Raw genomic sequence first — 23,471 nt, 5'->3', positions numbered from 1 at the left:
TGATGAAGCATAATATACTAACGAAATGAAGAAGCTTTATGGAAACTACACAATCCTCATCAAACACTAATCTTTATTGGGTTCGTTATTAATATTGTTATTCTGCAATTCTTATTTTAGTTTATCCCCTTAAAGATAATTTTGATTGTTATTTATAAAGTTCTTTTCCAAGATAGAGGTTGAAAACTTAGGCTCTGTAGGCCTCGGTCCAAATCCAGACTCTACTGCATAGTGGTACATGACCTTAAACAAGTTACTTAACTTCCTCAAGCCTTGATTGCCTATAAATGGAGATATTAACAACACCTACCATACAATTGATGTGAGAATGAAAATGGATAATCTGTGCAATGTGCATAGCACAGTGTCTACACAGAACAGGCACTCAAATGCTGTTAATCCCATGATTAGTTTTCAAAGCACCTTCACATATAGTTGCTGCAATTTAATATGTACGATTTTGTTACCATTCAACAGATTACATCATTGACACATTACCATTGGACCTCAATCCCTTCTTGCATTTTATATTTAAATATTATGTGCATTCAAAACTTAAAAAATACCTGAGATCTGACAAGACAATGTTGAGACTAGTTCGGTATGTTTATAATTGCAGACAGGAAAGTAAACTACTTTAGTTGCTCTTATTCTTAGCCGGCAGGACCACTGGAGAAACTGAAGCCAACAGCTGAGACTCTGCCGATGCTAGAGCAAGTTGGATCCATCATCAAGTCTCCATTAAGAATCCACTGACAATTTAGCATTGGTCTAGGCCTTTAGGGAGAAAATAGTGGGGGAAGGCGGATGAGGGGGTTAGGCAGGACATAAAAAAGAAGTATAAAATATGATCTCTAGCTCAAATCTGAATGATGCAAAGATTGTGACTTGACATACATAGTGGGGTTTTTGTTATTTTTTATTGTCTTTTCTAATAATAACAAATAATTAAAAATCAAAGGATTTTAAATATAAGAAATATTGTTCTAGATTTATGATTCATGTTTAAAATCAAGAGATCTGGACCTATGTTTCTGCACAGCAGCAATAAGCTAGATTTAAGTACAGACATATCTCATTTTATTGTGCTTCACTTTATTGCACTTCACAGATGTTGCATTTTTTATAAATTAGAGGCAAGACCCTCCACCAGGGAAAAGATTACAAATCGCTTTATTGTGGTGGTCTGGAACTGAGCCTGCAATATCTCTGCAATATCTCTGTGGTATGCCTGTAGCTGCTCCTGCCTTTGAACTAGGTGCACACTCTTAAGCTGACCACAGCCCTCAATACCGCCTATCACTCCCTAACACTGAGGCTGAATGCCAAATGGCGCTCTTTGTCACTGTAGCACTGACGTTCTTACAGTCAAAAATATTCCTGTACCGACCTCTCAGCAAAACTGTAAAAATAAAAGGAAGACTGGGAAGGCCATGTGGTTTTTCTTAAAAGGCCATTTTTTTTATTTCCATCACTTCCCTGGCCAGTGTAGGTGTTGTTGTATTTAATTGAGTAATGTTGTTTAATTAACTAAAGAAACAAACCTACAAGAATGAAACATTTAAAAAACATGCACTATTTGTGTCTAATAGGCAATGGGCATTTTAATGGTAAATACATCTATTTTCTCATCTCTACCTTAATACACTGAATTATACCTGTCCATCTTTCTTCCAAGACCACAAGTTATTTTAGACTACTGATTCTTAAATTTTAGCAGATATCAGAATCACCTGAGCGCTTGTTAAAATTTGCTGGGCCTCGCCATTTCTGATGTAGATAAGTCTGGGTGGGGCTCAAGAATTTGCATTTCTAATAAGCTCCTACAGGATGCTATTGCTGCTGGCCTAGAAAACACAGTTTGAGAACCACTGTTCTAGAATAAGAATCCTGTCTTACTATTATTTATTTATTGAGCCCCTATTACTATGTGCTGTGGTCTTAAGGTGTTGTATTTCTAATACATCAGTCCTGAAAAGGTATGTCTCATCATCATTTACACCCACGAGGAAGGATGCTTCTGGGCACTGACACAGCCGGTGAAAGGGCAAAGCTAGGATTCAGGCTCAGGTCTGTCTGCCTCCAGGGCCCCAACTCCCCCCCACCATGCAAACATGCACATGCGCACACGCACGCACACACACACACATGCAAAACACAATTTTATTCATCTGTATATCCTCACACCAAAACTTTCCACCTACATCACGATAGTGTCTCTAATAAGTGTTTATTGAATGGTCCTCATGGACTAGAAATTGGCAAGGAAAATGCTTGTGGTTCTTGAATGAAGAAAAAGGGAGAAGATACTGAAGTGAGGAGGAAATCATATTGAATGACTTTTATTTATGTACATTAGTATAATCAAAGTATTTCCTACTCTCTCCATGTATTTTTAGCATTATATAATTGTTTAAAATGCCTAAAAATTGGTGTGACATGGATAGGGACTCTTGCCTGGAGTTATTCCTAATTATGGAGCCACTTTTCTGTGGTTGGCTAGGAATCTGTTCCTCAGCCCACCTCTGGTTTCAAGGTAGCCACCTGAGATGGAAAATTAGTTCTATGAGTAGTACTCCTGCACGTTAATGGTATAATGAAGTAAGCACAACTTCAAGGATGCTTTTCAAGTATTCCCATAGAATTATGCCATTTCCTATAGCAGAGAGAGAAACTCTGTCTGAGCCTGCTCTTAGAACACTGAAGCCACCTACTTCTGTATCTTTTTCTCTTTCTATTAAATATTTAGCATGTGAAAATCAAAACACCATTTTCTCATTGTACCTTTAACAATGATGTGGGGCTTGGGTTGGGGAAAGAAACTACATACGCTAGAGCCTTGGAGAGTAATGATAGAGATGGTTTGGTAAGCTATATAAGTAGAATTTTCGGGTGGCAAAATGAAACCAGAAGAGACAGGACATCTTGTCCTTTATTACATAAGAGCGTTGTTTAGTAGAAACAGCCTGAAAGACGGCCAGACAGGAATTCGAATCCTGTTCTCTCTCACTTGCTGAGGGACCTTGGGCAAATAACGCTGTCACTCTGAGCCTTGTTTTCCTCTTTAAAATGGAGACATGTAACTTGCAGGTTTCTGAAAGGCTTGTAGATAACATATGTTTGGTGTCTTTCACATGGTAGATGCTGTTATCATCTCTAAGCCCCTGTCCCTCCTTTTTCCTTGTGTTTGAATGGAATTTTTGCATGAAAGAGGAAAAGAAGAAGAGAAATGTGTTAGTGGCTTTAATTCCTCTCTTCTCCCACCTCAGACCTTAGGAGCAACTTGAGCAAATAGAATATATTCATGTTTATAGGATTTATCTACAATAAATATTAAATGTGACTGCAGTGTTTTATAAAGTCCTGGAGACTACCAGCAACATCCTAAAATATCCCTGTTTAAATTGGTGTTACTAGAACCTTCTATAGGGGTGTGGTTACTAAGGTACAGATCTGTCACTATGATTTTTAAACCTTGGGCCTTCCAGAATCTACACCCACTGACCTGGAGATCTCTTTCAAATATCTTAAGACTTGTAGAGGGACAGCATATGAATATGACAATGCTTTTGATAAGTTTAACATGTACTTAAATTTCCTGGCAATTTATGGGTTTGTGTATGTTTTTTGTTTTGTTTTGGTTTGGTTTGGTTTGGTTTTTACATATAACCACAACTCCTGGCTGAAGTTCAATCCCCATCCATAGTTAGCAATAGGATAACTAATAATACTTTGTAAGGAAAGTGAGTAGTTAGAAACTTTGATTAAGAAAAATAAGGCACTTTACCTGAAAATTTTCAAATGGATCCATTTAAAGTGAAATTAAGGGGCACTTAACTGGTTTGCAAATTGGGACCTATTTATCTCAGCAAAATGATTAAAGTCTTAATTTATCCCTAAAATTGGCTTTATTATTACATTTAATTATACTAGAAGCTTGTTAAAGACTTGTAGGTTCTCTCTATCCCTTTAAACTGTACTTTATACAGACAATAATTGAATATTGGACCGAATAACTTGATTTCCAAAGAAATATGTTTCTAATATTTTCCTCTTTTTATTGCAGAAATTGAAACAAGTTGAAGAAACAAAAGAAGACCCTGAGAATAGATTATCTAAAATTTCCCTGGAGTCATTCCATAAATACAACAGCAATACTATGATTTTATTAGAAAAAGAGAAGAACTCTCTGAACAAGGCTGAAGGACGGAAGGAAGAAAAAGAAAAAAATGAAGAGGCATCTTTGAGTAATTCAGACAGGCCCGGGGTAGACAATTTGGAATCTTTGAGTGATTCTTTATACGATAGCTTCTCTTCCTGTGCAAGTCAGGGTTCAAATGATGCATAAAGAACTTTTTTTTTTTTTCCCTTAGTGAGCCAGAAATGGAGCACTTAAGAAACAGGGGTGAGGAAGGGGCAGGTAGAGATGACAACAATAAACTATTTCAACAGAGTCTATGTTGTCAGATTCCCAGCAAACAACCCACTGGAGCTTTCTTCTCTGACAGGGCAATAAACATGGACTCTATTTGTCGTGTTTTATGAGGATTAAAAGTAAACACACCCACGATACAAAAGTCTTAATTTTGCACTTTTTTTTTGAATACTTGTACAGAAGTTGTAAATTTTTTGGAAAAGAAATTATATTTGTAGCAACAACGACAAAAAGCAATAAATTGAAGCAGTGCCATGCTCTTGAAATGATGTACTAAGTCTTTTAGAAGTTGATAATATATTTTTTAAAAATTCCAACTAAAGTTTTTGTTCAATTCATTGTCCTAGTCCTCAAATTGTTTGTGGGTACACTCTGCCAACCTTAAAAAGGGCCTGCCAAAACAAACAAACAAACAAACAGAGGGCTCATTGTAATCTCACAATCTCGATTTGATATGAACTTTAATTCTAGTGCAATTTCAATATTGTTGCCGGAGATATTCAGAATCTAGTAATAAGTGTAATTCTACTTCTACTGAAAAAGGTAAAGGGTACTGAGTGTGACACTGATCAGAACGGATGTGTATCAGAAGTGACCTAATTCTATTTTCAAAAGCAGGTTTTCCCTCCAAGCATTTCCGTACATTGTCTTCTACTTAATGCTTCACTATGATTCTCAACATTGTTGATTTTTACCCTTCTGCTGTATATTAAAATCTGGGAAATCTAGAATGAAAGCAAATTTCTATTTGAAATGTTCACTTTTTTAAAAAAAATTAAAGTGGTTGGTGCTACAAAAAATTCTTTTTAATATCCTTTTTTTCTACAAAGTCTGTTTATATGTAAGGATAAATTCTATTTTAAAGGTTATGTGTATTTTTTCTAGACGTGAACTATTTATAATTGCTTTTGTACAGGAGCTTGTAAAATAGGCATAATAGAAATATTTTTAGGATCTGTATGGTTACTTTAGTACACACTTGTTTCTTTAAAGAGTATTGTATGATCAGTGTTATTTGGTAAATTTGTGCAATTTGTTATATTTGAATTTTGTTGTCTTAAAATGAAAATTATGTAGTGTCATTGTCTTTCAGACTTTTAAAAATTCTTTTGTTTCATTTCTGAATAAAAGTTATATCACAATCGCACTGTCTAAAAGCTTAAAAGAACTTGTTCAAGAAGCCTTTGGCCCAGTTATTTGAATCTCACACGTGCTCCAAGGACAAATTCCCCTAAGGAATAAATAAACTGGCCCTCTAGCTCTAGAGATAGTAATTTAGCCAAATGTCAGATTAGAGTCTGCAGACAAACGAGTAATGGCCAAAGCATTGCAGTCCCCCTGAGGGGTTAACTGGCTAGAAATGAAAGGCAGAGAGGGGCAAAGGGAGAGAGGGAGCCGGAGGGAGACACGAAATCATCTCTGCAGAGGAATTACAATAAAGTCACTTAAGCCCATTTCCAGACCTGCTTTGCCGGCAGGATGGGGAAATAAATGATCAGCGTCCGGAGGAGAAGAAGGTGAAGAGGGGGCAAAGCTTATGAAGCTCTTTCCACAGAAATGGATGCTCCCTAGGATTTGGGGGGACGAGTGAGAACGTGCGGAATTGGAGGCGGGGGCACCAAGGCGCTCCAGCGGGCGGGCGGGCTCCGGTACCACCTGCTGCAAGGTTCGGTGGCGAGGAAGGAAAACGTAACGAGCGTTGCATCGTGGTGTCCCCAGCAGTACTCAAGGTGGGTCGCTGGAACCCGAGAGGAGGAATTAGGGGAGCGAGAGGGCAGGGGCAGCCGGCGACCGAGTCCTGGGCTGGGAAGGCGCAGTCCAGGAGCGGACGCGGGAGCATATACTAATGACCTATGGCTTTGAGGAGAGCAAAATCAAACTGCCCGGCCTTTTGGAGGAAGGGGATAGGGAAGAGCAGATGCCTTCACCCCAATTTGCTGTTTAGTGAGAGCTCGCGCGGCTCTTGTCCCCGGAGCAGCCCTCTCCTAGGCTAAACTACTAGAGCAGTGTCACCGCACCCTCCAGCGGTGCGCACAGGCAGATGAAAGGAGAGTTCCCCGAACCTAGCGCGCCAGTCCGTGCAGGGGCATCGTCACACCCTGCCCACCCTGGCGCAGCTGAAGCAAAGCCTGATAATGACCGAGGGACTTCTCTCAGGAAAAGAAGGCGTAGCTGCGCGGGACACCCTAGGGCGCCTACAACTTTGCCAGATGCAGGGGAGCGCGCCCCCTTCGCGGCAGCCGCTCCTGGCCCGCCGCATGCCAGCCCCAGCTGAGTGGGCCGAACGCTGCCGCCGGGAACCCGTCAGCAGCTGGGAACCGGCCAGGCCCCGAGGCGCTGAGGTCGTGGGGAATGCGCACCTGTGCGCAGAGGGCCCACGGGACTCACAGTCTTCCGACCCCACCTCGCAGGTCCAGCAGTCAGCGCCCGGCCAGTTCCCGCGGCACCTGCTGCGCCCTCTTCACGCTTCCCCAATCTCCAGCCTCCCCCCGCCCTCTGGAAACTACATTCTTCTTCTCCCCCTGGCGTCCCCGTCCTGGGGACGTGCGGGGGCGGGAGAGTAGGGCGATAGGAAGGGGTGGGGACGTGGAAAGACGGTCCCAGCCTTCTCCGCCGCCACCCCCACCCCAACTCGGCAACCATCACGTGGTGCCTGGAGTGGGAGGTGGGAGAAGAGGCGAGACTTTTTGGGTGCTCCGAATCGCCAGTAGTTCCTTCAGTCTCAGCTGTCAACTCCGGAGACGCCGCGCTCTGCCCAGGAGCTTGAGCGAGAGGAGCGGCGACCCGCAGCCGGGAGCCCCGGCGCGGGCGATGCAGGAGCCGCTAGCGGCACCTGCGGCTCCTCTTGGCGGCGGCGGTCGCCTTGGCGGCAGCCGCGCGAGCCCCAGAAGCCTCCGCAGCGACAGCCGCTGCGGCCCGGGCAGCCTCCGCCGCGGTCGCCGCCTCTGAGGCGCCTGCCTGCTCCCGGCCCAGCGGTTCCGGGAGGATGTGGGTCCTCGGCATCGCTGCAACTTTTTGCGGACTGTTCTTGCCTCAAGGTAAGGCAAAGAGGCCAGCAGCCCATCCAGACGCGCGCACCGCATCTACCCACCGGCCCCTTTGCCCCTGGGCTCCCAGAACTGCGTAGAGGTTGCCCGGCGGGAGTTTGGAGGCGGCTGGTGCCCAGAGGCGCTAGATGGGAAAGTCTCCGAGTCCCACGCTGCTGGTGGAGAGGCTGGAGTCGCGAATTTGAAGGACTCGAGCTGCAGATGCTCGAGCTGAACTGTCGAAAGAAGCTGGGCTTGGGAGGCGGGAGTGGTGCTGGGGCCTCGGCGAGAGAGAGGCAGAGATAGCCTCTAACCCCGCCAAGTTGTCAGGCGTCTCTAGCAACCCGTAGGAGTGGCGCCGCCGACAGGTGAGCAGCGAATTGGGCAGCCTTTGGCCGGGGCGCTCGGGGACTGGGTTATTGCGCTCAGAGCGCGAAGGATCTGGGGATGGGAGATGGGGAGCTTGGGAACCGAGCTTATCTGCGCGAGAGCGGGGAGAGTTAGGTCTAGACAGGAGCTCGTAGATTCCAGCGGAGCAGCCAAGCTGGAGCGATGAGAGGTGCGAAAAACGTCTTTCTCCTTCTCTCCAGTGCGGGATTAGCTCACGACAGAACTGTGTGTTGCTGAGACCCAGAACGGGGATCCCAGCCAAAAGGTTGCCCTGATAACCGGGAAGAAAAGGCTATGGTGTCGCGGCCCAGGATTCACGCACGAGCGCGCGCACGCCCGCGCGCGCACACACATACACACTCACACACACACACACACGCACGACCCTCCCCAGTCGCTGCGGCCACCCTTGCTCTGCTGCAGGAACCGCCCCGGAGAAAGGCCGGGGACTTAGGGCGCAGCAGCATTTGGTGTCCGACACTTCCTCCCGGGTTCCCGGGAGGTCACCTAGGGAGCCCCAGAGCTACAGCACAGGAATGCCGACTTCAAAAATTAAACTAAAAGACGTCTGGGAATGCAATCGCGAATGGTGCCAAAATAGTAATTAAGTAATTTGTAACCAATTAACAATTAGGCAAATTCTTTGGCGTAGAAAGGATCTGATGCTTGTCTCTGAAGCTACTTCGCTCTCGGGGTTGTACACCCCTCCTTTCAACTTCCGCGGAGAAAGGCCAGGTGTGGTGTTGCATCCACTCTTTGTTTCTGGAGAGTAGGGCCAGGGGTCGTGGGCACAATTCCACTTTATCTTGCAGGACCCTGGGTGCCGGCGCCGCCCTCTGCTGGCTTCAGCCACATCCTCCTCGCTCGGAAACCCAGGAGTGCGGAGCCGAAGGCACCCCTGCGACTGGCTGGGGTGGGGGAGGGTCGTGATTTCCCGAATGGGCTCTGGGGGCTGAATCTGAACGCCCCTGCGTCTGTCCCGCAGGCTTAGCGCTGCAGATCCAGTGTTACCAGTGTGAAGAATTCCAGCTGAACAACGACTGCTCCTCCCCCGAGTTCATCGTGAACTGCACAGTGAACGTTCAAGACATGTGTCAGAAAGAAGTAATGGAGCAAAGTGCGGGTAAGAGCTCAGCAGCCCTCCTCCTCCCCTCTCTAGCCTGGGCCGACGGTAGGAGTGAGAGAGCCATTAAATTACAGGAAAAGGGACTGACTTTGATTTAATGCGTACACCCTGGTTATCGCAGATTTACTTTTACAGTGCTGGGAAAATGAAGAGTTCCGAGTTACTTTAATCTCATTAGAGTTAATTACCAGGGCTTCTCCCCAAAGGACTCGGGAGGGAAAGTGCATTTAAATGAGTGTCTCTCCTCTTTTTATTTACTCCCCTCACCTCCTTTTGCTAAAAGCTGATCCTGAGGCTGGAAAATATATGGATAACCAGCTCTGCTTGGGCAACTAGACAGTAGCCTGTGAGCAATGTCAGCCTGAAATATGAAGCTAGTTAAAGTTCCCAGAGGTCAGAGCTTGAAAAATGTGTTTTGTCATAGAGCCATGCCATATTTCTTTAAAGAACACTACAGGATCTTTATTTAATTTTAGAACTAATGCATCAAATTCCGGGCACAAATTGCCAAGATCTTTCAAAGGAATGTGTTTCCCAGCCCCACAAGCTTAGTGGCTGACTGGCTAGCTGGTGAGAGGGCCTGAGATTACGCAAGGAAAGAAGGGATTCTTGTGAGAGCAAACTCTGCTTATTCACTCTGACCTGCTGACCAGAATCTTCTCACTGAGGTGGAGCTCCCAACTGCTTCCAATAGTTTTATCAGATATTAAAGTCCCCCAAAAGTGCAACTGGAACTTTGGGGAAATGGGTGGAACTGCAGCTTCAATTCCAGGGTCAAACCTCTAAACAGAGACTTTGTCATTTTAAGAATATTGAAAAAATGGGAAATAGCCTCATGTAGTGAATGCTACTGAATGAACAAAGCCCTGCTCCTTTGTAGTTGCTGAACTGCACTGTCCACAGAGCTGGGTGAAGGGACCAAAACTGTTATTTGACCTCCTTAACCCACTGGCAAGTTAAAGCAAGGGCTATAGTTTTAAAGCCAGCTCCTTGGAAAAGATTTCTTCTCAGAGAAGAGCCTGGAAATGCCCTGTGGCTAACCACGGTGTTTGGGGGAGCAGATCGTTCATGATTGCAATGATGTGGTATGTGGTTTTAAAGGCTGTACTGTGTAGGTCTTTATCAGCCTAGATGTGGATTCTTTTCACTAAAATCGCTCTTCTGGGAAATCTGAAATACAGTTGTGCTCAAGAATAACTTGTCCCAAGAAGAGCAGCATGCATTGTTTTGTCATATGGGATTTGGCTATTGAAAAGGCAGAACAAAATAAACTTAGTGATGATTCTTTAGTCAAAGTTGATATAGATGATTTTGACAAGTTTTCTTTTCTACTGCATTTCATTCCTGAGCATTTTACCTGAGCCAAAGTATGCTGTCCTTCTACCAGAGGGACTGCTATGATTTTAGTCAGACTCACTCTGAACACTTTATTGTTACTTTAGAACATTTGCAGCTTTCTTCCAGGCAGTAGATTACAGCCACATACACACAAAAAAATGGGGCTTTATTAGGAACTTCTTCGGAATCCTCTAGGCCAGTGGTCCCCAACCTTTTTGGCACCAGGGACTGGTGCTCCTATGAGAATCTAATGCCTGATGATCTGAGGTGGAGCTGAGGCAGTGAAGCTGGAGTGGCTGCAAATACAGATGAAGTTTTGATAGCTTGCCCCCACTTACCTGCTGTGTGGCCTGGTTCCTAACAGGCCACTCACCTATCTTATTCACAGAAACTTTTAGCAAAGATGGTCATAAGTGCCTGGCCTGAAGTTGCTATTAGCTCAGTCAAGGTGGGCACCTTGTCTCCAAACCAGGTTCCTCTGGCCATATGTCATAGGCCAAGGAGTAGACAGAGACTGAAGTAATAAGGCAGTCTCAATTGTGAAGTTTGAGAAACAGAAACCAGTTCAAAGGAAAAACCAGTTATGGAGGGAGAAGGCTTTGAGTTCTGTGAATGAGGAAACAGTGCATTTCTGAGCCTAAATTCAGTAGAAAGCAGCCCAATTCATGTTCGGGTGTCAAAAGAACGATGTACAGAGGGGCTGATACTTGAAAGCACTTCCATTTTCATCCCCTTGTAATTGTTAGAGACCAATCAATTTAAATGACTATTAACCTTCCTCTTGTTGGCAGCAATGGAGAGCCAACCTAAACTGATTGTTTGTTAAGTGACCACAGTGTAGAACAATCATCACAGTAGTAAGAGCTGACTTCTGGTGTAGCCCCTGTTCCTCACGCTCTTTCCTCCTCTCTTTACTTGGAGTATCTCATGCAAACTGTTAGTTCTCTTTTAAGTCCCTTGTTTCTGAGGCCAGAACCCAGAATTTAATTCTACCGCAGGGTCACATTTTCCACTCTGGAGGAAGTAATGCCTGTTAAACGATACTAAGGAATCACGGTCCGATCCGATTTTTTTGTTTGTTTGATCACTAACATATATTATTCAGAAAACTTTTGTGTGTCGGAGCTGAAAGGGCCTAGTGACTCACAGTTAAGAGTGCACATGGGAATCTTCCTAGGAGTTCTGTCCAATTCCATCCACGTGCCTGGGCCCTAACCACCCCCCCACCCCACCCCTTTCCATCACCTAGAAGCCAAATCCAAGTCTGTGGTATACCTGACCACGGGTCTTTTATAAGCTCCCCAAGTGACTCTGGAGTGCCCCTAAGTTGGGAACTGCTGATCTGGACCAACCTGTATGTGTTATAGAGGAAGAGAACAAGCGCCAGAAAAATTAGATGTCTGGTCCAAGTCCACCAGCCAGCTGTTACTATGAGGCACCTTGTATAGTAAAATGTGCCTCGAGGGTTGTCTGAAAAGATTATCCAGGCAAAGTGCTAAAGACTCAGACAATTTTCATGTCTGCCAAATTCACCTTAACAGGCTTAATGAACTGGTTGCATGGACAGGCCACCAAGTGGATATTGAAAGAATATGAGAACCAACCAGAGGATTTTTAAAGTTTGAGTGCTATGCTGACTGACATTTTTCATAAGTACTATAGAAAAACCAGGGTTTTAAATGGACTAAGAGATTTTAATGAACCAAGCAAGTTTGACATTAAGCAGTAATGAAAGACATTCTCTTTCCAAAAACTACCAGCGATACAATATGCCTAGGCCTTCGTTTCTTTCTGGATTAAGTCTGCAAACTCAGCTCTTACGAATTTTGAGGCAGGTACATTTAATTTTCAGTTTGGGAGCACGTTTAAAATTAACCTTTACCTGTTCCCCAAAGTGGTGTTCCTATTAGGTGCTGAGATTACTTTCCGCTGCTCTTTATCCCCTTAGTGGTCATTTCTGGAGTACTGAGTCACAGCTGTGGGGAAAGGAAGGTTTGGTTCCAGTTCCCCTTCTTTCATTGTCCTTGCTAATTGAGATTTAAATGTTTGCATAACGAATGATTTGTTCTCACAAGCTCTGCACTTAATGAGTTAGCGGCTACTTACCAGTACCCTTGGTAATGACATTTCTTTTGCTCTCGCTTTTCCCTGCACTCTAAAAAAAATTTCAAATGATTTTCATTTCAAAATAGACGACCCCACCCCCCTCACCCCGCCGCCATTTGAATTTTTAAAACCAGAATGTAAAGAATGTGAGTTCATATTTGCTTGACAGTGCAATCTTGTAATTAGAGTTTTTCCTCTTGACTAGATACAATGAAAGGGGCATAATTTAATTTTTATAGACTAGCCAATTTCTGCTCTTAGTAAAATATAGCTCTGTCAGTGAGCAAAATGTTACAGGTTCTCCTAAACCTTATTTAAAAGTTAAATGCAGTATATTGAGAGAAAGTTCATGGTCTGAATCAGTAACCTAATCGATCTCTTCACCCAACCTTTGCAACAGGCATTAATCTATTTGTCTGTTTTGCAATACAAGAGTTCCTGATTTATATGCCATGTTGCATCTACATTATGGCTATGTAAGCAATGGCATTTTCCTTTTGGATTAGTTAGTTGCTCATTAGGTTGGGCAGGGATGGCTCCATGCCTCAGATAGGTTAATTTTATGCCTTATTTTCTCAGGAGCTAAATAAGAGATAGCAAGTGAGGTCCTGATATCCCTAAAAATATCAGTCATCTACTCTTAATAGAAAGAAATGGAAAGGTAATTGTGGCCTATGTTTTCTTAAGTCGATGCTCTCTGCTTAATGTCACCAAGATTTAAAATATTAGGCTTGAGTTTGCCATGCAGGAGGGCTTGCAGAAAGAAGGGCTACTTCTGCTAATCAATATTATGTCACAGTTCCTTTATACCTGAGTTCTTTAAGGTGTGCGCATGTGCATACCTATGCATGTGTGTATATTTTTACATTTTTTTTCTGTATAGATGTTCCTCAATTTACAATGGGGTTACACTCTGATAAACACATTGCAAGTTTTAAATATTGTTAAGTTGAAAATGCATTTACTACACCTAACCTACCAAACATCATAGCTTGGCCTAGCTGGTTTCTACTGAAGGCATCGCTTTCATATCAAAAGTCAAAAGTCATAAGTCACACCATCATAAGCTGGGGACCAACCATCTGTATATATTTGCATACACATATAATTCTTGTAAGAAACATGAAAATATTAAATCCCCCTTCTTCGTTCAGAATATTACTTATCCCTGTTATATTGTAGGCACGAAGGCGTTTTCTAACATTTTCTTTATCCAGAACAGCTTTGCTAAGAGCACCTTGATATCCGTTAATCTTCCAGTCTCCTATCTGCCCCATATCTTTCCTTCTCCTACCAGTGCTCTTCTGTCATCTCCCTTTTGGACATCCCACTTTCAATCCATACTTTCTCACCCTCAAATTCATTTTTGTTAAATTTATCAGAGTGACATTGTTTAATAAAATTACATAGGTTTCAAGTGTACAATTTAATAACATGTCATAGGTATATTGCATTGTGTGTTCACCACCCAAAATTAAGTTTCCTTCCTTCACCTTATATTTGACCCCCTTTACCTTTATCTACTTTCCCCCTCCCCGCTTCCCCTCTGGTAACCACTAAATTGTCTATATCCATGAGTTTTTTTGGTTTGTCTTGTTTGTTGCTTTCATCACATTCATTTTGAATCAATTAGATAGGCTATGGATTATGCTCTAAGAATAAAGCAAAAAACAAATTAAAAAAATCACTATTTTAACTTTGCCAAGAAGATTTCAACGGGTTAAAAAAAACTTTAAAAAGATCCAGATGTCAGGAAAGATATCCTCATATATTAACACTGGTCCTGCTAAAAAGGTTTTTGTGTCAACTTCAATAAAGTTATGAATTACATAGGAAAAGATTCTGTATGGTAAATGTCAATATTACTACCTCCTTTCTGGTGGGACATTTAACAGCTTTCTCTTCAGGGCCAGACATTTTCCAATCAGTTCACTCGCTTAGTTTTGGAGAAGCATCCATCTCTTTTATGGAGTGGGCATATCTGGTTTCTGAGGAAGTATTTGGAGGATGAACATCAAATGTCTGTAGTCCCTTGGAGTCTCCAGTAAGTGAAGCATTTGTTTGTGTTAACTTCTCAGCTGAACAGGCAGCTAAGGCTGACCTTGCATCTCCATAGATGAAACATCTGAAGATTGATCTGGCTTTCCCATAACACTAATTCCTCCCACTACGACTTCATGAAAGCTTCCGTCATTGATGGTTTTCCTAATGAGTTTAAACAGAGAGGCTTCAAAGCTGGGGTTTTCTTTCCCAAGTGAAAAATGAAACGAAGTATGAAAACAAAACACACCGTTTCCTTTGAACTTTGAAAAGGAAATCTTCCCTTCTATATTCCTAAAACAAAAAGATAGGAATCTACAGGCTGTTTCCTCTCTCCCTCCTTGCCTCTTTCTTTTTTTCTTTCATACTTCCGAAATGGTTGACTGACTTAGGTTCTAATGCCCAGACATGGCAAAGGTTTATTAGCACACTATGTGGAAGGATTCATCATCCCATCCCTTGATTTCAGTTGTGGAATAGAAGGGGTATTCAGCTCTGTTAAGGAAGAGAATACTCATGTTCCAGGCTCCCATGCTTGGTAACTTTGAAAAGGTTAAAGTCTCAGGGGCTTAGCTTTGTCCCCTATAAAATGTAGAAGCAGGCCATCTGTTTTCTTGAGAGATACAGAAAGACAAATGCTGTCAGTATAACCATCTTAAGGAATTCTAAAGATGGAAACCTGTGGGAATGCTCACCAGAAGTTGCTTCATCCAGTATCCACATCTGCCTGTGAAGGCTGACTCAGATAGCTTAGCCTAAATTACTTCGTACACTACTTCCTCATTTCTCAGACTGAGGGAATCCTCGAATTCAATCTTTAGTTCCTTATAATAGGATCCTCATAATTAGCCTAGAAGGTTCACAGTGAGCTCAATGTGATAGTTGGTGAATCTGAGATGCAGAGTGGTTCAGCAATTTGCTTAGGATCGATCACACAATAGTGAGACTGAAATTCGAATCCTTTCCCTTACCTAAAATTTTGTCAATTATTATAACACCACTTTATATATATATGTATGTACGTATATATATATATTTTTGCATTTTAATAAGTTTATTGAAATAATTTACATGATGTAAAGTTTACCCTGTAAGTGTACAATTTAGTAGTTTTTAATATATTCAATGTTGTAAATATAATCAAATTCCAGATATATTTCTAATTCCAGAACATTTTTGCCACCCCCAAAAGAAACCCTGTACCTGTTAACAGTCACTAATCTGGAGACCACTCATCTACTTTCTTTCTCTATGAATTTGCCCATTGTGGACATTTCATATAAAAGGAATCATACAATATGTGGCTTTTTGTGACTTTTTTTGCTTGATACTGTTTCAAGGTTCATCTGTTTCCCTTCCCATTTTGAGAGGCATCTTTCCTTTTGCTTATGCAGGGATCTCAAGGGAAAGCTCAGGTTTGACAAATCCCTGATTTATCAAGTGGGGCAGGTTGGGGCATGCTGTGAACCTTGGAACTTCATTGGCTAATTAGCTGGTTTGTTGCGTTGAAGTAAAAACCTGTACAAGAGCAAGTGATTCCGGTGAGGTGAATGGAATTCATGTTTATTAAGCATCTGCTTTGTGCCGAGCACTGCACTTTCCATCCACTGCCATCTATTGAAGAGTTAATGTGCTTTTTAATGAAGGGAACTTGAATTCATTTATGTTAATCACAAGAATACTCAGATAGCTGGATGGGTTAGTTCTGATTCCTGAAGCTCTTATCAATGATGCCAGCTGCTCATCTCATCATCTGGCCTCACCCATAGACCACAGCCCTCAAGGATCATGCACCTCTTAGGCGAAGAGAGATATTAATTTATAACTTCACAGATGAGAAGACTGTGGTGCAGAGAGTTTTCTTTCCCGAGGGCTTAACTTTATGATCAGTCCATTTCTCTTTCTTCCCTTGAGAAGGCTTGAGGGTAGAGCAGGTTAAGAGGTATTCTGGGGAGAGATTTTGGTTAGAGAGATATAATTCTGGCATGAGTTGGTCATCTACGATGAGTAAGCAGTGAATAAGCACAAGTCCAGCCTTTTTCTCCCAAATCAAATTGCTAATTATATCCTTATCGTAGGCAGAGCTCCTCACTCCTCTAAAAGTCGGAACTCGCCTTTCTTCTATTACTCTCTTTTGAAAAAATAAGCTGGATTCTTCCTTGCCTTGTAGTTTTCGTTGTGGTAGAAGGGATTGTATTTTGGGGGGAAGACAACTACAGATAAAAGATAATGTGTTTCCTCCCCTGGACACTCCACAAAAGGCCATATCTATAATTTAGGAGCTTCAATCAAATCTATGATGAATCAGCCTGCAACTAAACAGAGGAATTATGCTATATGCCATTAATACTACTTCTTCATAGTAAACCCATAGGTTATGGGTACACTGTGGTTCAGAAACTGTTTTCACAGGCCAGAGCTATAAGTCATGTTCTCTTATTAATAAATTGCTTCCAATCTTCCGATTGCCTCCAATAGTACAAAGCAAAGCTGGAGATGACCTGAATTAAGTACTTTAGGTACGGTGAAACCATAGTTTGTAATAAATTGCTGTTTTTGAAAGAATGTGTTTAAATAAAATAAAGCAGTGCTCATGGTTCAAAATGTCGATTCGAGCTTTATGATTTTGCAAACCATGAGAGAAATCCAGATGCAAAAGTGATGAAGTGTTGTATTATTTTAAGGAAGTTGTGATACTTGGTCCAGTGCATTTCATTTCTCACTGGACATGGACAATAGCTTTTTATGTTTTTCTATTTCGTGGACTTGTTCGGGAGAGCGGGGCAATGACGAGACAGAGCCAGAGGCGGGTGGCGCCAGGCACGGTGCTGAGCCCGCTGTGGTCCGTGTGTGCGGTACTGGGCAGGAATACAAATGTGCAGAGCAGTTCACTCGTCCTCTACCAAGGCTTTTTCAAAGAGCATTGGTGGAAGCAGTAGTGTGAAGTGATACCGGGTGATGGTTTTTGTGCACTGTTATTATTGTTTATGCAAAATCTTGCAAACCACCTGAGTCTCCAGATCTCTTTCAGAGAATCTGTTCATAAATAACAAGAAGCCAGGCAGTTGACTAGTTTACCACTCAGTGAAGACATCCCAATTAGGAGTGTAAAGGGATCTCAGCTTCAAAGCGAGCCAAGATTCTTCCTAGAATTTCCTTGCCTTAAGAAAGAAAGGGCAGAGAGTGCCAGAGCCATACCTGGAGAGTGAGAGTTAGCTAACTTTCTTTGAAAGGCAGAACTACTTTCTAATCAGCCTGCTGCTGGCTGTTAAAAGAGAAAGAAGAATAAAGTTGGTGAGAAGCAGATGTTTTACCTAAGAGTGGGTTAAGATCTAAGCCAACCCCTGTGAAACCTGGGTCTGTGAGTAAAAGCCGACCAGGGGCCCTGCTCACCTGTGCCTTTTGAGAGGCATTGCTAGACTTGGCCTTCCTGGTGTAGGTGATGACAGATGACAGAAAGATGTTCTGATAATTTTATCTGAAGGGACACTGTCCATTCGTCTGTTTGTCTGTCTGTCTCTCTCTCCCCGTCTCTCCTTCCCCCTCCCTCCCATCCACCCGCCCCTTTCTTTCTTCTTCCTCCCTGCCTCTTACACATACAGATACAACCACCCACTCACTGGTATGTAGACCCCTAGTACATATTTACTGAATGAGTGTACTTGAAATCAAGTTTCAAGCTAAAACAGACTTACTAGCAATTTAAAATATTATACCAGAAATCATGGAGCTTAAATCTCTTGTGTAAGAAGAAAAGTAAAATAAATATAAGTTTAATATACATTTTGCTTTTTAAGTAAACTAGAAATAGCAAACTAATTCCCCTGTTAGTAACAGTTGTTATCTAAAGAACAGGTCTGAAATATAATCCACCCCAGTTTTTCTAGTTTGTCAGCTTGCTTTCAAGCTGATCTGGCTGTGCTTTTGAATAGGAGTGTTTTCTGGAAACACACATGCACACACGTGCACACACACACACACTAAGCTAACTTCGTAGTCAAGCCAGCTGGGAAATGGGTCACCACCCAGCCGATACTATCAGCTGAAGGTTTAAGTTATCTGGAACTCTATTTAATCTACCTTGGTCATGAACTCCCTTAGGAGGAAAGCAAATGTCCCTACATGATCACACTCCCCTAGAAAACCTCTGCCCACCCCGCACCCAGGCCTCTCTCACACAGGAGATTCAAGTTAAAAATACAAATGAATATGTTCCACAAGAGAGAGGCAATCCAGACTTTCAGCTGGAGAATGTACTTCTAGGCCATTTAGTCTGGGCAAATCAAACCACGGAGAGAAGTAGGAAAAAAAACATGTTTTTGCTCTCCCACTCCACTATCTGTCTTGCACTTAACACTTTCGCTGGGCTCTAAGACTCCAACTGATTGCTCGTATTCTTGCCCTGCTTGTTGAATATCATTAACATCATCGTCATAAAACCTGGATGCCTGTCTTATGTTGAAGCCAAAGGAGCTCTGGCTGCAATGGCCCCTGGGCATCAAGGAGCTTTGCAGTCTACCCCCTTCCTCCGTCTATGGGGCATAGATTTAATCAGCCACCGCTGGTGCTCAGTTCCTTTATGTTCTTGCCTCTACCCTAGACCTCACTTTCTGTGTCACTTAAGAATGTTTTGGGCTGCAAGTAACAGGGACTTAAATCATAAAGACATTTATCATTTACCTAACAAGACAGTCCAGAAACAGGTGGTCTCGGTGTTGTTCCCATAGCTCAGTAATGTCATCAAAGACCAAGGTTCTCCATTTTCCTACTCACTTTTCTAAGCACGCTGACTTTTTGTGCACAGGCTTGTTGCCTCTTGGTCACAAGGTGGCTACTTCTATTCAAGTTAAAGGGAGGAGATAGTATTAAGGAGCTTTTCGGCTTTCTCTTTTAATAAGAAAATAGGAGCTCTCTCAAAGTCCTTCAGGAGAATTCTGGTTATCTTTCATTTGTCAGAACATTGTTTCATGGCCACTGTCAGTATCTTCCAAATCACCTTTTGAGAAATCCTTGCACAAAATTGGAAAATTTCCAACACAGGGCTTCCAGGGTCCTCTGGAGAAATAACGAGGATGATTTGCTATCCTGAACATCACTCACCCTTTTGCCTAAAACAAACACGAAATGTGTCATCAGAAGAACTTTATCATAAATTATTGCCACATTTTTGGTAAGGGAAAGAAACACGTATGCTAGCAAGTGATATCCTGAAGTTTAGTTCAAGATGTACATGACATTCCAGAATTTTGGTTCACTGCATACTGTGATAAAAGAGTATAACTAAATTTTAGTATGAGGATATTTTTCTATAGACAAGAATGCCATGTTCATAGTGACAAATACAAGGGTACTTTGGGTTAAATGCTTAGATACTCTTGACTCATCTCATCTGGAGCCGTTATGCCACCAAGAACTATGCTTTTTTTTCTTGCCTAGGTTAATCTGTATGCAAGAAACTGATTATGAATCTTTGGGCCCCACTATGTTAATCTTACCATTTCAGAACAATAATTCAAAAGACTTCAAGGTTAAAAATGCAAGAGCAGTTTTATAAATCATTGAAGGGCACTGTTAACACTGAGATAATAAGTCATAAATATCTATTCCCTCAATGCCCCTTGGCAAACAGGGGAACAAAGATATGAGCTGAGGAAAAGCGAGTGACTGTGCAGAAAACTTTCTGGCTCAGAAAGTTATAAACGAGCAGAGAAGTCCAGATCTAATGTGAAACTAAAGTAAAACCAACAATTGGCATCATACATTATGGTTTGGTTGTTTGCGTGCCATAATTAAGTTGGCATCAGTAGTTAACGGCCTTGAAAATTAAACTCAACCAAAAAACTTTTGCAAAGAGTAATCAAAGGCTTCAGGATAATGAAGGTAACACATCCCTATTGTGAGGGAAAAGAATGTTCTAGTGCGATGTTGTTTCATGTCTATTTTGTTGTTGTGGCTGTTGTTTTAACAGACATGTTTATTTTTCACTCTTAAGGGTCATTGCAACTCCTGAGCATCACTCTCAACTTCTGGTTCTACCAGTTGGGCCCCAGTGGACTGATGGCTCAGCATCAGCATGGATGTGCAGTGCAGAACTTGGCATTTTCTGTTTTAGGGGATTTGGGGTTTTTTTTTTTTTTTTTTTTGCCTTTTAAAATGTGGATTGTTAGCTTTCTTGTTTGGTTCTTGTGGCCATCTGCAGTTCAAACAGAGAGGGCTTGTTTGACTTTTAAAGTGTTCACGTCCGTGGCTAAAGAAAAGTAGTTAAGAGCCAGAATGCAAAATTGTTCAGAAAAGAACTACCTTCCAGGTCTTATCCTCTCTTTATTGCCTAATAAACGGTGTTCATCATGACCATCACGAGGCATACATATAGATTAGCCTTTTCTCCCGGAGATGTTCCCATGAGAGTGCAGAGACTGTCTAAATTCTTTATTTGGTGTTCTTTAAGAGAAAAAAAAAAATTACTTAGGAATAGATCGATCTTTTTTCTTGCAGTTTCTTTCAAAGCTCAGTGAAAATGCATATAGTTCATTCCAATTACCCGTTTCCAAGCATTTTTCTTTGAGGGGCTGTTTCTAGTCCTGCATAGAGTATTTATTGTGATATAATCATAACTCTGGTGCAATAAGTGTTGGCTATTTTTTGAGTAGAGAAAGATTAGTCTCACTCCCAGACGAGCATTCACAAAAGTAACAGTTTGCCTTGGAAGTTGGACTTTAAAACTAAATTACATAACATGAGGTGAAAAGTAATGGACTATTAAAGACTCTGTTTAGAAATTTCCATCTCTTTACCAACAAAGAGCAGAGACAAAGGAAACTATTGGAAAAGATAAATGCATGATGGTCCATAAAGAGAAAACACATGCTTTATGCCACTATTTTAATTGATCATGGGGCAGAGATTAAAGTGAGAAAACTAGGAAAATAACTTATTTTAAAAGCATGTTTATTGAAAGTAGGTTATAATAGAACTATAGCCCCAGACTCTCTGTGACGGCCCAAAATTGCATGTACATCCTGGTGGGCAAGGAGAGCACAATGCTCTGTATCCTCTTTCTGACCCAATGCAGCTCAACTCGCCCAGCAGAAACAATGTTAAGTGATGATTGTTTATGATGCTCAGAGCCCAGAGGCTATTTGGAATAGAAGATTAATTGGAAAATACTTCCTAACCCCACAGAGAATCACCACAATCGAATTAAGTTCTAGGAACACTGTGCAACCTGAAGCAAATGGAACCTGGTGGGGTCTCGAGAATGCCCAGTGGTTATCACTCTTTTTTTCTCACCCAGGTTCTGAGAAACAAAACAAAGAAAAAGGCAGACGAGGTCAAAATATCACCGTTGTTACTAAGGGCGACTAGGTTGGAGGGAATAGCATTGGGATGAAAATCAGATGGGCTTCCAAATTAGCATCTTCAAATTAGCTGGTTCACCCAGTCACACACAAGGCCAGATACGGAAAGCTTCTTGATCTGAGGCTCAGAGCAGAATACCTGTCTGCTATGAGCTACTCCAAAGAAGGAAGAGGAAGGGGATGACCATGAATGTCCAGTTTATTCTTCCCAAATTTGCCAGTCAGATATGTTGCTCCATCTCCCTTGGAGAAGAGGGAGTAGAGATTGAGAGAGTCAAGGGTTGCACTAATTGAGTTCCCTTTTATGGAAGGAAACATCCAAATCGGAGAAAATTATTCTCAGTTAATCTTCCTTCAAGCCTATCACACTGAACAATAGTCATTTCGGGCCCCTAGTGCCTGTGAGGTGTGAGCGAAGTAGTTAAATAGCACAAATGTCTGGGGCTATGGCAGTCACGTACACAGTCACACTCGTGGTATTGGTCATCGGCATGAACAGTGGCCAGGTGTGTTTCACTGAAGCATTTGTTTGTGTAGAACATAGAAAAAAATGATATAGACTTGTTCCTCACCCATACTAATGTCTTTTATTAAAACTTTTTATTTTGAAATAATTTGAGATTTATAGAGAAGCTGCAAAAATAGTACAGATTTTCCATATACCCTTTACCAGCTTCCACTAATGTTAATAACTTATGTAACCATAATAGAATTATCAAAACTAAGAAATTAACATGGATACGATGTTATTAAATAATAGTTTGTATTTGGATTTCACAAGTTTTTCCTTTTTCTGTTCTAGGATCCTATCTAGGATCCTATATTACATTTTGTTGTCATGTCTCCTTATTCTTCTTTAATCACTGCCAGCTCTTTGCTCTTTCCTTGTCTTTTGTGATCTCGAAATTTTTGTAAAGGACAGGTCAGCTTTTTGTCTACTGCCCCTCAATTTGGGTTGGCTTGATGTTTTCCTGTTGTCAGTGGAAGAACATCCAAACCTGTAGAGAATTTTTATAAAACTGTTTTTGAGCTAAACAGAGGATATATCTGGAAACAAGACCTCAGTAGACTGAGAAATGCTTCCTAGAATAACAGTCTCTTTTTATGCATTTGAAATTAAGGAGGGAAGGTAGGGAAGATTACCCGAAGGTGGGAGGAAGCAACTAATGATTGAATTAGGAGGGTAGCTAAATTTATGTACTCCCTGAGGGGTCTGAAAGGGTAGTCAGGTATTATAAGGAAAAGTCTAGAAAGGGGCATTTCAAAGGAGTGTTGATCTAGATGCACAGAAACAATGGACAGGGCTTGCTTAAGGCAAACACAAGACTTTTAGTAAAGTTGTTGCCTGGGGCATCACTGCCCACTGGGACTTGCCCAGTTAGGAATTTATAATCAGATCACCCTATGAGGTCATTTCCTGTAGACACCTCCACCCCGCTTTTTTTCATCCACATCATGATTAGATTGAGGTGATGTGTCATCACTTTTCAGTGCATCATATCAAGGGATGAATGACGTTAACTTTGATCACTTAATGAAAATGGTGTCTGCTGGGTGTCTCCACTATAAGGTGACTGTTTTCCCCTTGTGATTAATAAATAACTTAAAAGAGATCATTTGAAATTGTACAAATATCCTGTTTCTCCTCAGAC

The 23,471-nt window shown here is 41.9% G+C and overlaps 1 protein-coding gene across 2 annotated transcripts in view; it reads left to right on the top strand.

Annotated features, from left to right (window-relative positions):
* The first annotated feature begins 6,999 nt into the window (after positions 1 to 6,999).
* The window catches only part of LYPD1 (LY6/PLAUR domain containing 1), a 30,771-nt gene continuing 14,299 nt past the window's right edge, over positions 7,000 to 23,471 (top strand). The window contains exons 1-3 of one of the 2 annotated variants that reach the window (XM_039874586.1): positions 7,000 to 7,307; positions 7,435 to 7,473; positions 8,837 to 8,974. In XM_039874586.1, coding sequence (XP_039730520.1) covers positions 7,247 to 7,307; positions 7,435 to 7,473; positions 8,837 to 8,974 — 238 coding nt within the window. In that variant the 5' untranslated portion in view covers positions 7,000 to 7,246. Of the gene's footprint in view, positions 7,308 to 7,434; positions 7,474 to 8,446; positions 8,587 to 8,836; positions 8,975 to 23,471 lie in introns of those variants that run through there. The other variant, XM_039874585.1, reaches the window with a different exon arrangement.

This window comes from Pteropus medius, unplaced genomic scaffold (genome assembly GCF_902729225.1).
Source record: "Pteropus medius unplaced genomic scaffold, Ma_sr-lr_union100, whole genome shotgun sequence".
Lineage (NCBI taxonomy): Eukaryota > Metazoa > Chordata > Mammalia > Chiroptera > Pteropodidae > Pteropus > Pteropus medius.
This window is presented reverse-complemented; position numbering and strand designations above follow the sequence as displayed.